At 40.4% G+C, this 22624-nt stretch overlaps 2 protein-coding genes across 3 annotated transcripts in view; both read left to right on the top strand.

The window, feature by feature from the left end:
* The first annotated feature begins 3455 nt into the window (after window positions 1-3455).
* Window positions 3456-13219, top strand: DPY30 (dpy-30 histone methyltransferase complex regulatory subunit). Of its 2 annotated transcripts, none has more exons than XM_063078802.1 (5): window positions 3456-3542; window positions 3783-3854; window positions 3953-4000; window positions 10214-10356; window positions 12915-13218. In XM_063078802.1, exons 2-5 carry the CDS (start codon window positions 3819-3821, stop codon window positions 12985-12987), a joined length of 300 nt encoding a protein of 99 aa, XP_062934872.1. In that variant the 5' UTR covers window positions 3456-3542; window positions 3783-3818; the 3' UTR covers window positions 12988-13218. The 2 variants fall into 2 exon arrangements, with proteins under 2 accessions (XP_062934872.1, XP_062934873.1); XM_063078803.1 differs by lacking the exon at window positions 3456-3542 and adding an exon at window positions 3550-3682 and having other exon boundaries at window positions 12915-13219.
* Window positions 13220-21566: 8347 nt separating this feature from the next.
* MEMO1 (mediator of cell motility 1) overlaps window positions 21567-22624 on the top strand; it is a 121330-nt gene continuing 120272 nt past the window's right edge. Inside the window, exon 1 of the mRNA XM_063078310.1 lies at window positions 21567-21996. Coding sequence (XP_062934380.1) covers window positions 21936-21996 — 61 coding nt within the window. The 5' untranslated portion in view covers window positions 21567-21935. The remainder of the gene's footprint in view (window positions 21997-22624) is intronic.

The following is a 22624-nucleotide window of genomic DNA, read 5'->3' as shown; positions in this document are numbered from 1 at the left end:
AAATCTCTTGAGAGCTGGAAGTACCTATGAACTTGACCATTAAAACCTGAGCTGCACAAAAAGCCTCCCCTACGGAATCAGCAGCAAAGCAGCAATTTAGCTCAACCACAGAGCTCAAGTAATGGTCCCCACAGGAAGTCCCCCCATTTTAAAAGTAAGCAAAGGACAACAAATTAGTTCCATTGCAGAGTTTAAGTGGTGAGAACAGCAAATAATCCAACACAGAACTGAAAGGAAAAACAAAGTATCCACAACCAGAGACAAAGTTTCATATTAACTCGTAAAGGTCTCATTTCACCAAAGAACACCTATCACACCTACAAAAACCAGAAGTCCCCTGGGCTACGGAGCTGGAAAGGCGGGAGGGCTAGGGACCTCAGCAATGCCCCCTGACACGTACAACCAATCCTGAGCATTGGGGAAGTGGTCCTTGGCCAAGCCCCTACACAATGTGCAGCCAGCCCAGCAACAATGACTGAGCCACCACAGGATATGCCCTGGGCTCTCCCAAGCCAGGTTGGTGGGGGGCCTTGGGCCTTGGCCACACCCCTGACATGCACAGCTTGGCCACAGAAGTGCCTTGGGCTCTCCTGAGCTGGGGCAGTGGGGGGGGACTCAGGCCTTTGCCAGGCCCCCCAACACCCATAGCCAGCCCAGCAGTGACCACCAAGCCATTGGAGGAAGTGCCCTGGACCTCCTGAGCTGGGGCGGTGGGGGAGCTCAGGCGCTGGCCATGCCCCCCTGACACCTGTAGTCAGCCCAGTGGCGACCACCAAGCTGCCACAGGAAGCACCCCAGGCTCTTATAAGCCAGGGTGCTGGGGGGCCTCGGGCCTCAGCCATGCCACCCTGACATGCACAGCCAGCCCAACGATGACCACCAAACTACTGCAGGAAGTGCCCTGGGCTTTCTTGAGCTGGTGCAGTGCGTGGCCTTAGGCCTCGTCCACACTGCCCAACATGTGCAACCAGCCCAGTGTTGACCACCAAGCTGCAGCAAGAAGGGCCCTGGGTTCCTGAGCTGGGATGGTGGGGGGCAAGGGCTTTTGCCACACCCCCCTGACATCTGCACCCAGCCCGACAATGACCAAGCTACCACTGGAAGCCCCCCAGTCTCCCCACTGTGGGAATGAGGGGGTGCCACAGGCCTCAATTCTGCCCCTCCTCCTTCCACTTCCTTCCATCCCATTTCCTTCCCCTTTTCCCTCTCCCCCTCCCTCCAACTGCTTGGCAACAACATCCTAGAATGTAAAAAATATTAATAAAATTACATTTTCTTAAAAAAAAAGAATATTATAATAATGAAGTGGTTAGGTATAGATAAAACAGAATGAGTTTCACTTACATTTATATACCTTCAGTTCACAAAGCAGTTTCTGTTATATTTTATTTGTATTTATTTATTTTTTTGGTGGCTGGCCAGTAGGGGGATCTGAACTTTCTTATAACACTGCAAGCTAAGCAACTGACCTAACCTGCCAGCCCCAGCAGTTTCATCTCTTATCTCATTTGATCCTCCTTATGAAGTAAAAATTTTCCTAATTTTATATATGAAAAAACCTGAAGCTCAGAAGAGTTAAACTATTTGCTTAATTCCACATGGTAAATAAAGTGAAGGGACCAGGTTTTAATATTCACCTAATCCCAAATCAAGTGTTTCTCCACTACACATATTGTACTATACCTAGTAGGCATTGCCTGCCTGATAGATTGAGTTTTTTTTTTTTTTTTAAAAGATGACCGGTAAGGGGATCTTAACCCTTGACTTGGTGTTGTCAGCACCACGCTCAGCCAGCGAGCTAACCGGCCATCCCTATATGGGATCCGAACCCGGGGCCTTGGTATTCTCAACACCGCACTCTACCGAGTGAGCCACGGGCTGGCCTCATTAATAAATTTTAAATGCAAAAACTTTAGTGAAGCTTTTTTGTGAATCATAGTAATAACTCTTACCTAGACTGAAAGAAATCTGGGTGATGGTCAAATATTCTGTGTTGCTCCCTTCAGTAAACATTTTTATAATGTCTTTTTGTTTTTTTAGTGGCTGGCCAGTATGGGGACCTGAACCAATGACCTCGGTGTTATCAGAACCAGACTCTAACCAAGTGAGCCAAACAGTCCACCATGCTTTAACTACGTGAGCTAAACAAGCTGCCCTGCGATGTCTTTTTTTTTTTTTTTTTGCTTCAGTAGTGTCAGTATACATATTGATATCAAAGTATTAATCAACTCAATATATATTGTGCACTTACGATATACCAGGCACTATGTGAAGTACAAAGATATCTAAGACATGGTCCCCACGCTGAAAGAGCTCACATTCTAATTTCATACTTTACTAAAACTGTCAGTACTTAGAAAATGTAAATTGGTAGCTCTCAGTTACTATGCATTAGTCAATTTATATATCATGTGCATATGGATCCACATCTTTGCAACAGTCTTACATGACAAATCTTCAAAGTGCCATATGTTAGCTGTCACCAATCACAATACTAATTATCAAGTATACATTACAAAATAAAACTTTAAAAACGTACCTACAAGTCTAGCTACTAAACAAATTTTTTAGATCTTTACTTATGCAGTTTTTACAGAGTAGCAACATGACGGTGTAGTGTATTTAAAAAAAATTAATGTTATAAATATTTCCGTATATGTAGTCACGATTTTTAATTTTAATGGCTTATATACCATCATATTGATATACGGTAAGTTAGTCTCCAACTACTTGTTATGAAGTTTTCAAGTTTTCATATTACCAAGTGCAACTGCAAATGGGATTGAGTCAAAGGCAGGAAGTTCGAGTGTATCACTTACATTTACATTAAAATAAACGGAATTTATTTGAATTAAAACAATTCGATTTACTAGATCCTGTTTGATATTTACAAATTGTGCGTAGGAGGCAAATTACCCTTTGCATTTTTTACAAATACAATACTATCAATAGGACCATAGTTTGGAACGGCAGTTCCATATTACTAATATTGATACAAATGTAAGGTAGCAGTTAACATCACATACGCACAGATTTAAGCGCTTGAATTAAAGTTCCCTATGAAACCCCCAAACACTGCCTCCACCCCCACCCGTGGCTTTACAACATTCTGTTGTAGATGGTTCAGCCCGGGCCTATGATTTTCTAGTAAGAACCACTCAGCGAATAAGTGGTCCTAGTTCCCGGAGGAAGAGCTTCGGCGGACGCTTTCAGGCAGCTCCAGGGGCTGGCCGGGTTAAGGCCCTACCGGCTGGGCTGGTCACTGGGTCTACAGCTAGGGTGACACTCGCCCTGGGTGGGCAGGCTCAGGAACGAATCCCGATGCTAGCCCCCGCGGCCAGACCTTGGCCAGAACGCACCGCGGGCGGCAGGGAGCCTCACGGCCTGCGAACCTATCTGGCCGCCTGCCCTCGCCAGGCCCGCTGAGAACCTCTGCGCAGGCGCCGCAGTCGTGCGACATCCGTCACTTACGGCGGAAGCAGTTTGTGCTGGGAGTTGGTGGCACCGAGCAGGGCTCTTAGGAACAAACGGCTTGGGCGCGGGTAATCAGCTCCCTTTAGCCCTTTCCCTACTTAATTCTAGGTGCTTGGGACTACCGCGGAGCTTCCGGACCTGATGCGGGCGCCCAGTCCTGGACTGTCCCACCCTGCTGCTCTACTGCTCGGGGTGATCCCGCGCCCAGGTGGGGGTGAGGGGCGGGGTCGAGGGCTGGGCTGGACAACGTCCTGGCGTCTTCGTGTAGAAACCTCCCGGGTAACTCACGGCTGTTCTTGTTTTCCAAGACCGGTATCCAGGGATTGTGACTTGCAGGGTTCACCATGGAGCCAGAACAGATGCTGGAGGGACAGACGCAGGTACCAGCAGGCCCTGGACTCAGGGTGGCGGTGTACAGGGAGGCAGCGAGAAAGGGTGGCTGATGTCTCTGTGATCCGTGTTTTTTGTTTTTTTCTAGGTTGCAGAAAATCCTCACTCTGAGTACGGTCTCACAGACAACGTCGAGGTAACTCGCCCAGTTCTTATATTGCATCTATTCGTCTCTTGAGGGCTGGAGAAACTTGGGATCCGTTTTCACTAGGTTGCTTTGCACAAGAGAAAACTTTGTTATCATGAATTGCATAGTATCAAATTATGGGTAGCTTGTTTTATTAACGATACTAATACTTTGTGGTTTACAGGCATACAAATTAGTTTTGAGTCAAGAGGTTGAACTTTTAAAAGTGATGTTAAGAAACAAACATGGAGGGAGACTGTCAGAAACGTTTTGCTTGATGGCTATTAATGCATCTGTTGGGATGTTGCTATGTGAAAGCCATATGTTAAAATTAAAAAACCCATTGGTTTCTGTAGGAGAATAGTGTGCTGGTGGAGGCAACATGTAATAAATGTTTATTTGTAGAGTTCAGTAGTAGGTGCTGTTGCAGGCTATATAACACGCACAGGAGACACTGTTTTTGCCTTATGTGGTTAAGTCTGGATTTAGAGAGTGTGTGTGAAAAATATACAAAAGAATGTGTTTTTATAGAGACTCTTTCATATAAGTGCTAACAGATTGTTGTCTAAAAAAAATAAGGTACTTTGCAAATGAATGAATAAATACTGAAACATGAACTAACCAGATCTGGGTGGGATTGGTTAGGAAAATAGACGCTTCCGGGAGAAGATTTCTGTGTTTTATTAAAAAAAAAGACATGGGTAAGTCTGGATAAATGACAGCAGGAGCAATTCTAAGCAGATTAATAATATTAAAAGCTGTTAATATTTCTTCAAACCTTTTACTATGTGCCCGACACACTCCTAAGTAATTTGCATGTATCTTTAGCCCTATAAGCCTCAGAGAAGTTGAATAACTTGTTCAGGGTCACTAGGAAGTAAGTGAAGAGCTGTGTTTTCTACCTAAGTAGGTTGACTTTTTTGCAGTAGGATTAAGTTGTATTGCCAATCTTGAGCAACTCCTAGTGATTGTTGGCATGACTACTCTATGATTCCTAGCATTGTTATTGGTTTGATATCAGTATTAAGAGAATCTCTGTTTACATAGTGCAGTTTTTAATTGAACTGTTATTCTGAATCGGGTCAGTATACTCTATACTGCTTTGTGTTCTTAGTCATTTAAGAAACTCTTTTTTAGGCATCAGCACAGCCTTTCTTGATGGTGTCTGTATATGAAGGTATAGCTGTGATACTGTAGAGCAGTAATACCCAGATGCTATAACCCAAGCCCGCAAATCAATTTCCATGTTAAAATGAGAAAAAATAAGGAGAGTGGAGTGAGAGTTGATATGTTATTTGGTGATTGGTCTTGCTGCTTGTATAATTTTAAAGTCCTGTTTCTTTTAAGAATTAATGGGGATAGTAAAATAATAATTATGATTTTGTTTGTAACTTTCTACTTGGCATAAAAAAAGGAACAACCTTGTTGGTTTTTCATTCATCATATTATTTTATTTCTTTTTTTATTTTTATTTTTTGTCGTTTTTTCGTGACTGGCACTCAGCCAGTGAGTGCACCGGTCATTCCCATATAGGATCCGAACCCGCGGCGGGAGCGTCGCTGCGCTCCCAGCGCAGCACTCTACCGAGTGCGCCACGGGCTCGGCCCATATTATTTTATTTCTAATCTGAAATCTGATGACAGATTTTATTTATGACATCTGAAAGTTTGGAAACCACTATTCTACAGCTGCTTCTCTTTTTTTTTTTTTTTTTCCCCCCAAAAGATGACCGGTAAGGGGGTCTTAACCCTTGACTTGGTCTTGTCAGCACCACGCTCAGCCAGTGAGCTAACCGGCCATCCCTATATGGGATCCGAACCCGTGGCCTTGGTGTTATCAGCACCGCGCTCTCCCGAGTGAGCCAGGGGCCGGCCCTACAGCTGTTTCTCTTATGATTCCATTTTATTTCCTTTATTGGCTTAATAAAGAAAAGTTTAACTTATCACAATTTACCTTAAAGTAGTATTATCTTTTTAATCTTTTGTATAGGAACCTTAAAATAGTATTCTTCCATTTTTTTCTCTCCTGATCTTTGTACTATTGTTGTAATAGATTTTACTTCTACATATGCTATGAACTCTACAATTTATGCTTTTTATTTTTTCTTTAGAAAGTCAGTTAGGAGGCTGGCCCGTGGCTCACTCGGTAGAGTGTGGTGCTGATAACACCAAGGCCACGGGTTCGGATCCTATATAGGGATGGCCGGTTTGCTCACTGGCTGAGCGTGGTGCTGATAACACCAAGCCAAGGGTTGAGATCCCCCTTACCGGTCATCTTTTTAAAAAAAAAAAAAAAAAGAAAGTCAGTTAGGGGCCGGCCTGTGGCTCACTCGGGAGAGTGTGGTGCTGACAACACCAAGTCAAGGGTTAAGATCCCCTTACTGGTCATCTTTAAAAAAAAAAAAAAAAAAAAGTCAGTTATTGTCAAGAGTTCAGATCCCTGTACTGGCCCCCCCCCCACCCCCCCAAAAGAAAAAAAAAAACCTCTATAATTTTTTAAGAGACTTAAACAATAAGAAAAACAATTTTACATTTACTCACATATTTACCATTTTGGGGGCTCATTTTTTTTTTTTTACGTAGATCTAGATTTCCATTTGGTATTTTTTCATTTTTTTTTTTGGCAGCTGGCTAGTATGGAGATCCGACCCCTTGACCGTGGTGTTAAAACATCACACTCTAACCAACTGAGCTAACTGGCCGGCTCCTCCATTTGGTATTATTTTCCTTTTGTCCTAAGGGCTTTCTTTAACATTTCTTTATAGTGCAGGTCTGCTAGTAAGGAATTCTTCAGCTTCTGAATGTCTGAAAAAGTCACTAATTTACCTTTGTTTTGTTTTAGCAGTTTAAAACAACACACATTATCTCACAGTTTCTGTGGGTTAGGAATCTGAGTGTGACTTAGCCAGGTCACCTGCTATAGGGTCTCCCAATCAAGATCTTGCTTGGGAGTATAGTCATCTCAAGGCTTAACTTATTTTGCCTTTGTTTCGTAAGATATTTTTGCTGAATGTAGATTTGCTTCACTGTCTTCTGAAGGACATTGTTTCTGATAAAAAAATGTGCTACCATTTCTAAAATCTTTGCTTTTAATATGTAATGTCTTTTGCTGCTTTTGATTTTTTATCACAGTTTCTAAGCAATTTGATAATGATGTGTTTTGATGTAGGTTTTCTTTTTTGTTTCTTCTGCTTAGGATTCATTGAGGTTCTTGGATCTGTGAGTGTGGAGTTTTCATCAAATTTGGAAAAATTTCAGCCATTATTTCTTCAAATATTTTGTTAGAATAATTTTCTGATGCCTTTTTCTGTCTTGAATATATGGAATATATTATAATAACTTTTATTTTTATTTTTTATTTTGGGCAGCTGGCCAATATGGGGATCCAAATCCTTGACCTTGGTGTTAAAACATTGCATTCTAAGCAACTGAGCTAACTAGCCAGCTCTATTATAATAACTTTTAATGTCCTTCCTCATTCTATCATCTGTATCATTGCTGGGTCTGTTTCTATGGATTGATTTTTCTCTTCATTATAGGTATATTTTCCTGCTTCTTTGCCTGACTGGTGATTTCTTTTGTTTTTTCGGTGGCTGGCGGGCATAGGGATCCAAACCTGTGACCTTGGTGTTACTAGCACCATCCTCTCACAAGTGAGAAAACCAGCCAGTCCCAACTGATAATTTGTTACTGGGTGCTGGGCATTGTGAATTTTTCTTGAGGATATTTGATATTTTTGTATGTCTTCCTTTGAATTTTGTTCTAGGACACAGTTAAGTTACTTGGAAACAGTTTGATCCTTTTCTTTTTTTTTTTTTTTTTGGCAGCTGGCCGGTACAGGGATCCAAACCGTGCTGTAACTAACTGGGCTAATAGGCCAGCCCTTGTTTGGTCCTTTTGAGGCTTGCTTTTTAAGCTTTGTTAGGTGTGACCAGACCAGCTTTAGTTTAGGCCTAATTTCCTTCTCTTCTATTTTGCACAATGTATTATTCCTACTGAGTCATGTTTGAATGAAATAAATGAGAGGATTTGGTTAAGGAATTTATTATAGGATCTACAGAACTTGCTTAGGCATTGCTGTTTCTTATTGTAACTGACTATTTTTTTTATTGTTTATAGATATTGTGACAGGAAGTTAGGACTGTTTGTAGAAAATACACTCTGAGATTTTGAAGGTTGCCTCATTTTCTTTCTTTTATTCTTTTATTTTTTTATGTCCTCATCCACATACATTATCACAACACATTATGATGTAAACCGTGCCTCGTATTCTTTATTGTGATCAAGATGAAGCTTTGAACATAGTGGATTTTGACTTAAGGGGAGAAAACTTATTCAAGATGATAATGTCAGTTTTCAGGAATACCAGGTGGTATAGCCTTTTCTGCGCTAGAAAGAATTTCACAAAGCTTAATTAGAATTTTAGAAATGATGATGTGCTATGGGTATTATCTGTTGAAATTTACTGATGAACAATAAATTTCTCAATTCATGGCCAAATAAATAGCTATTTTATAGATTAAGTAGACTTTATGGAAAATTATTTTCTGTGCTGGCCAGCTGTCCCCCCGCCCCCCCAAGAAGAAAGAAAATTATTTTCTAATTAAACTCCAAAATTAGATAGAAAAATCATAAGAAAAACTAGAGAAGTTGTCTGACATAGTTTTGGGAAATGTCTTTGGAAACCATAGACATAGTATGAATATTTTAGATATGTGATTAAAGTTTTTTTCTTACTTTCTATGAATAAAATTAAATCTACAAAATTTTTTTTGTTGACTTTCATATACAGTTTGAGTATGATAGCCAGTTTGAATATGATTGAAATGAAAGTGCTCTCAAGAATACTGTTTGGTCTTTTTAGGGCCACTTAGTTCTAAATTTCTGAAATGGTAGGTTTTCAAGATTAGGTAGTTTTTTTTTTTTTTTTTTTGTTGGCCGGGACAGGGATCGAACCCTGGATATTGGTGAAATGAAGACAATTTTTTTATTTATTATTTTAATTTTTTTTATGGCTGGCATGGGGATCTGACTTCATGTCCTTGGTATTATAAGGCTGCACTTTAACCAGTGTGCTAACCAGCCAGCCCTTTTATACGTTGGTTTTTGATGCTCTGGATGACAGCTGAATCTATGTGAAAGCCCAAAATTTGGGTATTGTCAAGTAGAAAGTATAAGTTATTGTTTCCTAAACTTCATTCATTTAGATATCACATTAATGATCTTTTCTATATTAATCATTTTCCTCATTTTTCGAGTATTATATACTTAATATTTTTTCTTAAATCTATTTACTTTTAAAAATCATGGTTGTATTTCTTTAAAAAAGAAACATATGGAAAAGGGTTCTTATTGTGATAGAGTGTAACCATAAAAATGAAGACAGTTTAATACAAAACAATGGTAATACATTTTAGTTCGATTTTATCTACAGTGTAAGCCTCTGAGCCTGAAGCTTGCTCATTTGCTCTCTCTCTCTCTTTTTTTTTTAATTGGTGGCTGGCTGGTATGGGGATGCAAACCCATGACCTTGGTTTTATAAGGCTGTGCTCTAACCACCTCAGCTCACTGGCCAGCCCTGCTCTCTCTGTTAGAAAGGGAGTTTACTTGGTGTCTTTACAGGGTCCATAGAGCCATTTCTCATGCAGCCCCCGTGCTTTACCACAGTCTTTAAGGAAGCATTTGCAGGGTTTACTGTGCCAGGAGCTGTGGTGTACTCACCTTAAAAAGCAAGGTAGAATAAAGAAGGGAGTTTAGCAAATGTTGTAGAAGTGTTAAAGACATTAGCACCAAACTAAGACTTCATCCTTGATATTATCTGTGATGAAAGAATTGAAACAGGACTAGCTTTCTTGCTGTGATTCAGTGCTACTTAATGTCATGTTCAATTTTTCTGGAACATACAGTAAGAAGGTATTCTCATAAAAAAATAGAAAAAAGGCTTGAATTTACTGCTAAAGAGGCAGAAGGAAAGGGAGAAAGAGTAGGATATGGAGATATGGTATTAAAGGAATGAGATATTATGGTGTTTTCTGAGAGAAAAAGCTTGAATGAAATTTAGAGATAGGTCTGAATTTATTTTGGCAGAGAGGTTTATAGTCTAGTACCAGCTTTTTAGTCATTGATTTGCCTTTTCTATTATCATATTTCCATTAGTTTTTGTTTAGCACTCAAAATAATCTAGTTACTTGGAATATTCATGCATTGTCTTTTAATTCACTAGAGAATAGTAGAAAATGAGAAGATTAATGCAGAAAAGTCATCAAAACAGAAGGTGGATCTACAGTCTTTGCCAACTCGTGCCTACCTGGATCAGACAGTTGTGCCTATCTTATTACAGGGACTTGCTGTACTTGCAAAGGAGAGGTAAGATAATAGTGTCTGCAAATGGAGTTAGCAGAGAAAGCAAAATAGAGTTCCTTGATTGAACTACTGTCAGTCATGTATAGCTATTTTTTTACAGTATGATTTATGGATATTAAAGCTTTTAAAAAATAAGTTAGCTATAATCTCACAATTCAGACATTTTAATTTTTTTCTACCAGTCTTGGATAATATGGGTATTTGTAAAGATTTGTAGTCATGGTATTCATGTAGTTTTGTGTCTTTTTATTTAATATTATGACAAAAAGTTTTTCCATATCCACAGTCTTCATTACTATAATTTAAATTATAATAATATCACATTTTATTTTTATTTTTATTTTTTTTTTATAAAAGATGACTGGTAAGGGGATCTTAACCCTTGACTTGGTGTTGTCAGCACCACGCTCTTCCAAGTGAGCTAACCGGCCATCCCTATATAGGGATCCAAACCCTTTGCCCTGGTGTCATCAGCACCACACTCTCCCAGTGAGCCATGGGCTGGCCCTATAATATCACATTTAATTTAGCCTTTTTCCCATTGTTGAACATCTAGGCCCAAGTTCTTTTATTATTATAGGTTACCAGGCAGTTTATTTTCATGCCTCTTTTGCCTTTGTTTAATTACTTTTTTATGATAAATTCCTAAGAGTTGGTTTACTAGTTCAAAGGACATGACTATTTTTATGGTGTTTGACATATAGTATCATATTTCTGCCCAAAAGTTTGTCTTTTAAATTCTTCCAGTGTTACTGTAGCCTCAAGAACATTATTGTTAAAAACTTTTTTGCCAAGTTGTTTGAATTTACTTTTATTTATTATTAGCAAGATTACAGTTAATTCTCTCCTTTTTTTTTTTGTCTTTTTCGTGACCGGCACTCAGCCAGTGAGTGCACCGGCCAGTCCTATATAGGATCCGAACCCGCGGCAGGAGCGTCGCTGCGCTCCCAGTGCCGCACTCTCCCAAGTGCGCCACGGGCTCGGCCCTAATTCTCTTTTCTCTACATGTTTTCCCCAGTAATTCTCACCTAAATTCTTTTGTGTAAGCAAATCCAATAAGAAAATTTGTTTTGTAAATTAGCTTAGTCAACATTTATTAGATGCATATTATATTTTATTCAAAGAATACTAATAAACATTGGAGCAAACTGATATAACTTGATACAGAATTTGCTGGAAATATGTCTCATAGTAAGAGTAATTGACAGAATGGATATTAGTTATATAAAAATTATATGAATAAGTAGTAAGTATTTTTTTGATTGTTGTATTAGTAAAATAGAATTTATTTATGACTGTGAGATATATGTTGTCCTACTGACAAAATATGGGTATCTTTTATATTTTTTTATCTTCATCTAAAGAAGGCTAATATATTAGAAATTCTAAGAATTACTTTAAATACTAGACGAAAAAATTTGATAAAGTTTTTATGTAACAAGCTTTTAGTAAATATAATTTTTAAGTAACGAGTTCTGGCAAAATAATTAATCAAATTAACCCTAAATATTATGTGAAAAATATTGTCTATATTTAGGTAGCTCAAAAGACTGTTTAAAGTGTTAAGGGGATAGAGCTGGCCCGTGGCTCACTTGGGAGAGTGCGGTGCTGATAACACCAAGGCCACAGGTTGGGATCCCTATATAGGGATGGCCGGTTGCTCACTTGGGAGAGCGTGATGCTGACAACACCAAGTCAAGGGTTAAGTAAGAACCCCTTACCGATCACCTTTTTAAAAAAAATAAAGCGTCAAGGGGATGTTTTCAGATCATTATAAATCAATTTTCAATATGCTTTTTTATAGTAGAGTTTAAAATAGATGTCTCCCCTACTTTTCATTTTTGGACTTGTTTTCTCAGCAAAAAATTTATATAAAAGTGATAAATATTAAGTAATACCTTTTAAAAACACCTCTTAATAAGTATGTTTAACTTCTCAGGAATGCTGTGTGGTTGCAGTATTAGAATTATTATTGATTTAAATTACTGGAAGAAAGATAGAAGTGGCTTTTAAAAAAGAAACAGAACGTTCTGGTCCAAATAAATGTTGCTTCCTTTGATTAGTCTGTTGGGGAGTTCATCTGCATGTCTTGGTCATGCCACAGCCATTGTCCTATATTGTTTTTGTTCTTTTATTGAAGGATAATACTTACACAGAAAATTACACATATCATAGGTATACAGCTTGATGAATTTTCACAAACTAAACAACCTATGTAATGTGCATTCAGATCAGGAAACTGTATACTGCCAGCACCCCAGAAACCTCTCTTGCAACCCCTTAAAGTCATTATTGTCCCTGGGGTAATCATCATCCCATTATTAGTACATTTTTGAAACTTGTGTTTTACGATTGAATTCATACAAAAATTTCAGTCTCTTTAAACTATATTTTTGGCTAATGTGCTTGCCTGTCTCATTTACCATAGTTACTACAAATGTCCTTTGACTGTAAAATGAAAATTAAAGTTAAAAAGATGTGTTTTCATTATGGAACAATATGTTTAAGTTAACACATCTAGAAAATATATTTCTAAACTTTGGATTTCTTTTCCCTTACAGACCACCAAATCCCATTGAATTTCTAGCATCTTATCTTTTAAAAAACAAGGCACAGTTTGAAGATCGAAACTGACTTATTGGGAAGAACAGAAAAATTTGATTGCTACTGTAGATTACCTGATTAAGAGGCAGCTTTAATTGCCATAATTTTTCCCCTTTTTGGAAATATAAGAATCTTCAGGACAACAGAACTTATTTCTGGAGTTGCAGAAGAGAAAATATTTCCCTTATTTTGATTTAATCACCATACTTATTTAATGAGCATATTCTATGCAGTTTTTTCTCAGATTGTCTTTAACTTTGTTTTTAAAATGACCTACAAAATAAACTGTCAAAATGCCATTATTTTAAAGTAGTTTTTGTTCTGTCTGACATATTTTACATGGTTGAATTGTTTTCATGAATTACTTCTTTCTTTTGTCTTTGAATGCTGCAGAGTTTTACAACAGAGTGAAAATACAACAGTCAAGTGTAACATAAAAAACTCAGCCAGTTTTTCTCAGCATTATCCCTGGACCTGTCTGAGGGTGGGATCTGGGATCTTCAATGTCTAACAAACATCACAGGTGATTCTAATGTACAATAAAGTTGGAGTACTGATAGGAGCATTGCAGTGGATGTATAATATCCTCCAGTGCTATCATCCTTTACAGTAATAATAATAGCTATCAGTTATTGCCGTCCTACTATGTGTCAGGCGTAGTACTATTTTACTTGAATTATCTCTAAAATATAGCAACTCTGCAAAGTAGATATTATTATTCCCATTTTGCAGATGAGGAAACAGACTTGGAGAGGTTAAGTGACATGCTCAAGACAACACTGCTGGTAAGTGCTTGAATGGGAATTTAAACCCAGATCTACCAATGTGTTGCTGATAAGTTAAGTGAGAAGTACTTGTGTTCCTTAATGTCATTGCTTCTCTTTGCAATAAAAGACAGCAGCCTTTTTTTTTTTTTTGAGTCTATTCTTCTTGTCCCCTGTGAAGAAATTGAGATAGCTCATGAGCTGAGAAAATAGAGAAAATTGTCTGAGGAGAGCAGGAGAATCATTCACTAGGGCAGTGGTTCTCAGATGGGAGTGAATGTGTCCTCTTTTCCCTTCCCCGGCCCCAGAGGACATTTGCTAATATCTGGACACATTTTGTTTTTTTTTTTGTTTGTTTTTGCAGTAAGGGGGTCCCTTGACCATGGTCTTATAGCACCGCATTTTAACCAATTGAGGTAACCAGCCAGCTCCAGGCCACATTTTGGTCACAGCTGGAGTAAGATGGGGTTCTACTGACATCTAGTGGACAGACGCCAGGGATGGTGCTAAACATCATACAATGCACAGGACAGCCCATGTGCCCATTCCCTCCATCCCCAATAGTTATCTGGTTCAAAATGTCAATAATGCAGAGTTAAGAAACACTGCATTAGAAGCATATTAAAGTCTTGTGTCTCCAAGCTAAAAATGTGAAGGCCTTTGCAAAGTTAGAAATTTAATGCTGATGAGGGATGTCTTGTAGTTTTCTTTAATACAATCCTATTTCAGTAAGACTGACACCTGTGGGGAGGTGAATATTATGATTTGGATCTATATCTGCAGATCTATATATCTGAATAGGAAAAACCTGGAAATATTGGGAGCTCCTGCTTATATAGTAGTTTTCACAAGATTAATTCTGTCAAATTTATTTTGGTTTTTCGGTTGACTCATAAGTTCATCCACCTTTTTAACATTTAAGTAAGTAGTAATTGGGTAATCTTTTATTAAAGCATCAATAATGCTATCTTCTTAGCATTAGTTCTTCATCACCGATTCACATCAGAGCTTCTTGGAGGAACTCAGCAAATATAAGTATAAATATTATGCATTAAAAATAAATATATAAATAAATATACAATTTTATATCGAATATATCTAAATATTATATGTATGTGCCTAGAGAGCATGTTTCAGTTGCAATAGAGCCTGGGCTTATGAATTTGTGAATTTTTTGTGTGTTTGTTTTCTTTTCTTTTTGGCAGCTGGCCAGTAGGGAGATCCGAACTCTTGACTCAGTGTTATCAGCACCACACTCTAACCAAGTGAGCTAACCCTGAATTTGTGAATTCGACAAAAACAATTTTTTTTTTTGGCTGCTGGCCTGTATGGGGTGATAAAAACTGTTCAAGGCATTCTGATATGTACCTCTGGTTAAAGACCACTTATAAGGTATTATTGAAGTTTTGGAAGTGTAAGTATATAGTATTCTGCCTAGTACTGCATTATTTCTAGTGTCCTATTAAATAATCTTTAAGATAGGGCTTATATTACTCAATCATGAATACTGTTTCTCTGTAAGGGCTGAGAATAGACATGTCTTTTGCTGGCAGTCCACATTCTACTTACCTGAGTACTTACCATATGCCAGGCACTGTATTAATTAGTTTATATGAATTGTCTTTTAATCCTCAATCCTGTGAGGTAGATTTAATTAAAAAAAAAATGTCATTCCTATTTATTTTTAAAAATCACTTTGTTAGGGTATGATTGACACATAAAAAGCTGTACATATTTAATGCATACAACTTGATGAATTTGGGGATAAGTATATACCAAGGAAACCATAACCACCATCAAGTCCATGAACATAGTCATTACCTCTCAAAGTTTAAGATAGGTTTAATTTTATTACTTCATTTTTAGATGAGGAGACATATTTGGTTAACATGTTCAAGGTTACAGAGGAAGTAAGTTTGGGGCAGGGGTTCAAACCCAGCTTAATGCTATATTACCTTTTAGGTGTGCCTAAAATTTTTCTTTGGGGGGAAAAATCAGTCTGCCCTGTGTGTACAGTAGAAACCCTCTTATCTGGCTGGTATATCAAAAAGAGTCACAGTAGGGAATCATAAATGACACATACTGTAAATACTTTTTTTAAAACAAAAATACTAATCTATATTAACTTGGTAATATTTTGGTTTCAGTCTTTTATTTGGGTATGGGTTTTTGGTTGGAATTCTGTATCTTTCTTCCACAAACCACACCTATAATACTTGGTCTACAAATTTCAGTTTCAGAATTTTTGAAAGTAGAGTAAGATTTTAGACATATAAGAAGTAATTTGTACAATGCTGGATTTTTTTTTTTCTAATCTTCTGTCATCTTGTCTACCTCTAATTTGACATTGTTTTTATTGAGTCTTCCCAAAGCATTCAACCTAATTTTTGTACAGATACCTTGTCTTAGTCCTTTTGGGCTGCTACAAAATACTGTAGACAGGGTGGTTTACAAACAATTTATTTCTCACAGTTCTGGAGGCTGAGAAGTCCAAGATCAGGAGGTTTGGTGAAGGTTGCCTCACTGGTTCATAGATGGCACTGTCCAGCTGTGTCCTCACATGGTGGAAAGACTAGCTAACTCTCTGGGGTCTCTTATAAGGGCATTAATTCCATTCATGATATGACCTAATCACCTCTGAAAGGCCCCACACTCCTAATGCCATCACCTTGGTGGTTAGGATTTCTTTCTTTTTTTTTTTTTTTAAAGATGACCAGTAAGGGGATCTTAACCCTTGGCTTGGTGTTGTCAGCACCACGCTCAGCCAGTGAGCCAACTGGCCATCCCTATATAGGATCCAAACCTGTGGCCTTGGTGTTATCAGCACCACACTGTCCTGAGTGAGCCTCGGGCTGGCCCTTGGTGGTTAGGATTTCAACAGGTGAATTCTGTAACTTTTTTTTTTGGTGTCTGGCCAGTGTTAATAGATGAATTTTGGAGAAACACAAACACAACCTTCAGACCGTAGTATACCTTTTGCATTTTATGTTTGTATTTCACTGGTTTATGTAATATTTAAGTAGTGGAATGGTCATACCTAGTACCAGTGGTATAAGTTGGCTAACATGATTGATCCTTGTTATTAGGCATGCACACAAACTTTAGAAGACAGTGCAGTAATGTGAGAGTTTCTTAAAGAGTGAAGTCTACTAGTTTTCACTGTAGGCATTATTCAGTGTATTACTGAGGTAATGGAGAGCATCACTTCAGTAAGCTGGTTAAATGGAAATCAGTTTAGAAAGCTTCTACTATACTTTGGTGAGGTATTTTATGTGTAGCTGGCAATTATAGAAACAACTCCTATTCTTTAGCCACTTAATTTAATGGGGAAGATAAGATATTGTTTAGTAAACAAATATAAAAAGCTACTGTATTAAGTTCTTGAATTATGTTGGTGGGTGGGTTAGTGGGAGGACCAGTAGAGTAAATCAGGTATAGATTCCTAGAGGAAATATACACTTTGAATTGGGGGAAAAAAAAAAAAAGAAATTGTTTGGATAGAAGGAGATCATCTACCTAATTCTTTCCTTAAATTTTTAAAATTTTTAATTTTTTTGGGTAGCTGGCCAGTGCAGGGATCCAAACCCTTGACCTTGATGTTACCAGTAGTATATGCTCTAACCAGGTAAACTAACTGGCCAGCCCTTATCTATCTAATTCTGATGAGCCTATAGGAAGAATATTGAACCTTTGTTTAATTCTTATTTAGGAGAAGGTATAGTGGGATTTTAAAATTGATAACTTCCCATTAGGAATATGACAGAATAGTTGTAGGAATAGCATAAAATATTATAGCCAGATATTTTTGTTGACTGGATTCCAAAAAGTCAAATTGGAGGACTGACACATATCATCAAACTGTAGAAATGAGGGACAAAAGATGAAGCCTGTGAGTGGCTATAACTGAGAATCCACTTTTAAAAACATCTCTTGGTGTAAATTAGGAAAAAAGAAAAGTAATACAATAGTGGAAAATAGGTCACTGGAGATAAAAGGGGGAGCGGGTAATGAATAATTGTCTTTAAAAAAAAAACTTGTCAGGGCCGTCCTCTTTTCAGGGCAGCCCTGGGTTGCCTGCTACTTTGAGCACAGCCCAGCAGATTTTCTTCCTTTAATAAAGCTTGAAAAAGAAAAACAAAAAAAAACCAACAAAAAAACTTGTCAGCCTTTAAATAAGCTTTAGGGCTGGCCAGTTAGCTTAGTTGGTTAGCGCATGGTGCTAGCACCAAGGTCAAGGGTTCAGATCCCCGTACAGCCAGCTGCCTAAATAAATAAATAAACTTTATATCTTTTGAGTCAGTTATTTCATTTCTGGAAATCCTAAATATTAACAATAAATATGGCAAAAATCTATGTGTACAAATGTTTCATTCCAAAACATTGGAAATGAACAATTTTTCATCTTACAGGAATTATTACATATTACATATGTAAAGTACTTAACCCAGTGTCAGGTACATAGTAAGTTTTTAATAAATGTTACTTATTAGGTTTGGTTTCTAAAGTAGAAAGGGGCAAAGTTGAATGTTGGCACAGGGGCTGACCATTGGACTGAAGCAGAAACAGTGGGATAACAGGCTAGAGTACCAGTTTTAATTGAAATCAGAAGAGCCTCTATGCTAAACTCTTCTCTTAACCTTGATTTGTTCAAAACACTGTGGTATCATTCTAGAATGTTTTTTGGACCTACAGGGCTTTCAGTGTTAGAAGCCTAAAGCTGTCTTGTCAGTTATGGATAAATAAAATCTGAACATGGTCAATTTAATATTCCCATGTATATTCAAAAATCAAGCCTAAAAGATGGTATTTTTTGATATAGGTAGTATATGTATATGGCTCAAAATCCAAAAGATACACAAAGATATACATTGAAAAGGTATAATCCTTTATCCATCCTTGCACCTCAGCCACCCAAATTACTGTTACTGGCTTGTTGTTTCTTTCTAGAAGTATTCCATGCATATGCAAGTATATGAGAGTGTATGTATTCATTTTTACACAGTGCTAGCACACTTTGCACATTATTCTGCAATTTGCTTTTTTCACTTTTTCGAAGCTCTTTCCATACCAGTATATAGTGCCACCTCATTCTTTTTAATGGGGTGTATATCCTAAGTTAACACGTCTCATATTGATAGACAGTGTGGTTGCTTCTAGTTGTTTGCTAGTACAGACTGCTGCAGTGAATAGCAGACGTAGTGTTTCAGAAGATATGTGCATTAATATTGGGTTCTGGGACTAGTGATGCCTTCTTATTTCTTGAAGTCTGTGCTTCATAAGGATTGTCTATTAATAAAGATTTCCTCCTTGCCCCCTACCATGAATGATGCCTATGGGGTGTCAAACCCAAATCACTGGTGGGTATAATGGAAATTATTGATAACAACATGAGAATTGTATACTATTGCCAAATAAGCTTCTCCTGGAATACAAAGTAAGTATTTTGCATTATATGAATTTTCCTTAATTTAGGAAAGGTGGATAAATGGTTTCAACTTATTTCTTTCAAGAGTCTATACTTGAGGGCTGGTTGGTTAGCTCGCTTGGAAGAACATGGTGCTGATAATACCGACGTCAAGGGTTCGAATCCCCTTACCCCTCAGCTGCCAAAACTGAAACAAACAAACAAAAAGTCTATACTTGAATAAGGTAGCCAGAATAAGGTGGACAGGGGGAGGAATGGTGGAATATATTGAGAACACTCTAGAGATAATAGAAGATCCTCTAACCTTTCACTTCAGTTGGTATTGTGGTCTTTGCTGAGTTTGACCAGTAAAGAAAACTCTTTGGGAAAAGAAGCATCCAATTGAGCATTTTAATAGGCACTAGTTTGGAATGAGACCTAGGATTGTTGCTAGGAGCAAAGGATAAGAATAAACATTTATGAAGAACAGCTTATAAAGTGTTTTCACATACTTTAGTGATTCTCACTACAAGCCTGTGAGTTAGATATTACTGCTGTTTGCATTTGACAGATGAGAAAACTGAGGTTTGACAATGTTAAATTACTGCATGCCCATGGTCACACAGCTGATGAGTGACAGAGCCAGGACTCAAATTGGATTTTCTAATTTGAAGGGCCTGAAATGCTAAGCTTTCTTTGTTCATTGTATCCAATTCCCTGGCCCCCTGCCTTTTTTTTTTTTTTTTTTTGCCTTAGAAACAGAATCAGCAATAATTAACCACAAGAGCCTTTACCATATCAGCACTATTTCCTTTTCTTGAAATTTCCAATGAAAACTTTACCATTTCCACAATTATCACCGAGTTTTTGTACTCTATGAAGAGTACCATGGAATCAGAGCACCAGCCTTCCTTTTTCTGTTATCCCTAGAGTGGCTTTGGCTACTTGGTATGTTTATTTTTTTGCTGCTTATTATCTTAATATTTGGGCAGGTTAGTGTTGAAGTGAGATAGTAAAAATTGAATAAAGAAATATAAGACTCACTGGAGACTTTAGCCTAATAGCTGTGTAGAAAGAGGTGTGAAAGTCAGAAGTGTTCCAGTAATTGACCAGGCTTTAAAACGACAGGGATCTCAAACAAAATCCTTGGCCCTAAAGCTGGAAAAGGTGGGAGGAGAACAGGGAACAGAATAGTGCCTTTTTTAAAAAATTGTGTATTATTATGGCACTAAGGAAACAAACTTGAATATTAGGCATTCAGTCGTCTACTTTGGACTCTACCAGGGGCCTGGTTAGTCTGAAACTCAGATATAACAATTTACATAACAGTTTTTATGGTTTTAGCCCAAATGAAGATAGGCAACTTTCTCACTGTTTTCCTAATATGGAATGGTGTACTTCATAACAATAACACTTCCTCAGAGGTCCCAAGATATCCTTTGCTGATTCTTCCACAATTGTATAGGAATTCTTTGTTCCTGATGCTTACGGGGAATACTGGGATTTATAAGATGATAAGGTAAGGGTGGAAATATCTCTTTTATGCCTTACTGTCAGGCTCTTTATATTCAGTAAATCCTGTAACCCTAGGTCAAATGCCTTGAGTGTTATCCTCACTTAACAGTTGGGAATAACTGAGGCTAGCTATACCAGACTTTAGGGAGATCAGACATGCACCCACATAAACAGAACGCGAAATAGGATAAATGTTTACAGTGTCAAAGCCATTAGGTGGTAAGGGTGACCCTGAGAAGCAAAAACTAGCATTTGCAGGACCCCAGGCACACCTTACCATGTGCCGACTTCTACAAATGAACTTCCCGGCATTGCCACAGACTTGCATCCCTAGCAGTGAAACCTTGAGGGTGCGCATCCACTAAGTATGCCTGTGTAGGATGGGGGACTCCAAATGGATTTTCCTGGATGGAAAATCTGCGTGCCCTGGGTGCTCTTCATTTAAGGAAGTTGGCTGGGGGAGGGGGCTTGCCTTGCGGCTGCGTCCTGCTCCCCGGGCCCTCCCCCCAGCCTCTGCAGCCGCTAAACCCCGGAGAGCGGAGCATGCACATTGAGATTCCTCGGCGGGCCTGGCAGCAGTGCTGGGCATGCTCAGTGGGCAGGACCCGTTAGAGTGGCGAGTAAGGAAGCGTTGGCTCCTCTCTGGGTCTGCCTTCCCCGGTTCAGGCCCCGGCCCTGGGCTTTTGTGTGCGCGGAGCTGCCCGACCCCAGATGCCGTCTGCCCTGTCCGGTTTCCGCCGTTAACCTCGCCGCGCGGCCGGGAGGAGGAGCGGGGCGGGGCCGGCGGGCCGGCGGACGGACGGGCAGGAGGGCCCTGCCGGGGGTGGGGTGGGTGCGGGGAGCCCCGCGGGGGGTGGGGGGAGGGGGCGGGCGCGGAGTCACGGGGGTGGGGTCATCGGCGGTGGCTCGGGGAGGCCAACCGGGAGGGGAGGGGGCCGAGGGGGCGGCTCGGCGGAACCAGCCCCGGCTGGGGAGCAGCGGCGACTCCAGGGCTTGGGCCAGGGCTTTCCGGGCTTCGGTGGAGCCGCCGTGGGCCTCATCTTCCGGCGGTCGCCGGAGTTTGTGTTGATTGTTGCTGCCGCCGCCGCCACCGCCCTGGCTGCCATCTCCTCCTCCTGGGCCACCGCCTCCTTCTCTTCCTCCTCCTCCTGGGCCGGGCTGATCCCCTCCCCGCTGCCGCCTCCTCCTGGGCTGGGCCCGTGCTGTCTCGTCCCCTCGCGGAGCCGCTCCTGCTGCCGCTGCCGCCGCCGCCTCCTCATTCATCCTCGTGCACCATAGGCGGCACAGGCACCAAGATGTCCAACCGAGTGGTCTGCCGGGAAGCCAGTCACGCCGGGAGCTGGTACACAGCCTCAGGTAGGGCCCCAGGCCGCCGGCCTGCCCGCCGCCTGGCACCGCGCCCTGCCGGCCGAGCTCGGCGCCCGGCCCCGCGGCGGCGGCGGGCGGGGACGAGGGTGCGGACGGGCCGCCGGGCGCGGACCGCGTGGGGAGGGAGCGGGCCGAGGCTGGCCTGGCCGCCTCCCCCACCCGGGCGGCAGGCAGCCCGTGCAGGCAGCCCCGGGCCGGTGACGCTCTCCCGGAGTTGGGCGAGAGGGAGAGTTGCCGCTTCGGCAGCCTGCGCCCTCCCTCGGGACCAGGCTCGAAGGGAGAACGTGCTCGCTGTGCTTCCGGACCCGACCCGACCTGTCGACTCCTCTGGCTCGCGGGCGGCCGGGCTGCCGCGGCAACCCTAACCCAGGAAGGACGCTGTGCCGGGCGCCGAAGCCCGCGCCCCGACCCCGCAGGGCAGCGACCCTCCGCTCTCTTGCCGAGCGGGCGACAAGCTTTGCTTTCCTGTCCGTTTCTCCGGCCCTCCCCGCCGCCGTCCGAAGGGCACCCTCCGTCTGCCCACCCAGCCTCTTCTCACGGAGCCTGAGGAAGTCTTCTCGCCTTTTCTTGGGGCACTTTAGAAAGCCAGGCGGCGTTTCCCTTCACCTTTCAGGGG

The sequence above is a fragment of the Cynocephalus volans genome, chromosome 14 (assembly GCF_027409185.1).
Source record: "Cynocephalus volans isolate mCynVol1 chromosome 14, mCynVol1.pri, whole genome shotgun sequence".
In the NCBI taxonomy this organism is placed as follows: domain Eukaryota; kingdom Metazoa; phylum Chordata; class Mammalia; order Dermoptera; family Cynocephalidae; genus Cynocephalus; species Cynocephalus volans.
This window is presented reverse-complemented; position numbering and strand designations above follow the sequence as displayed.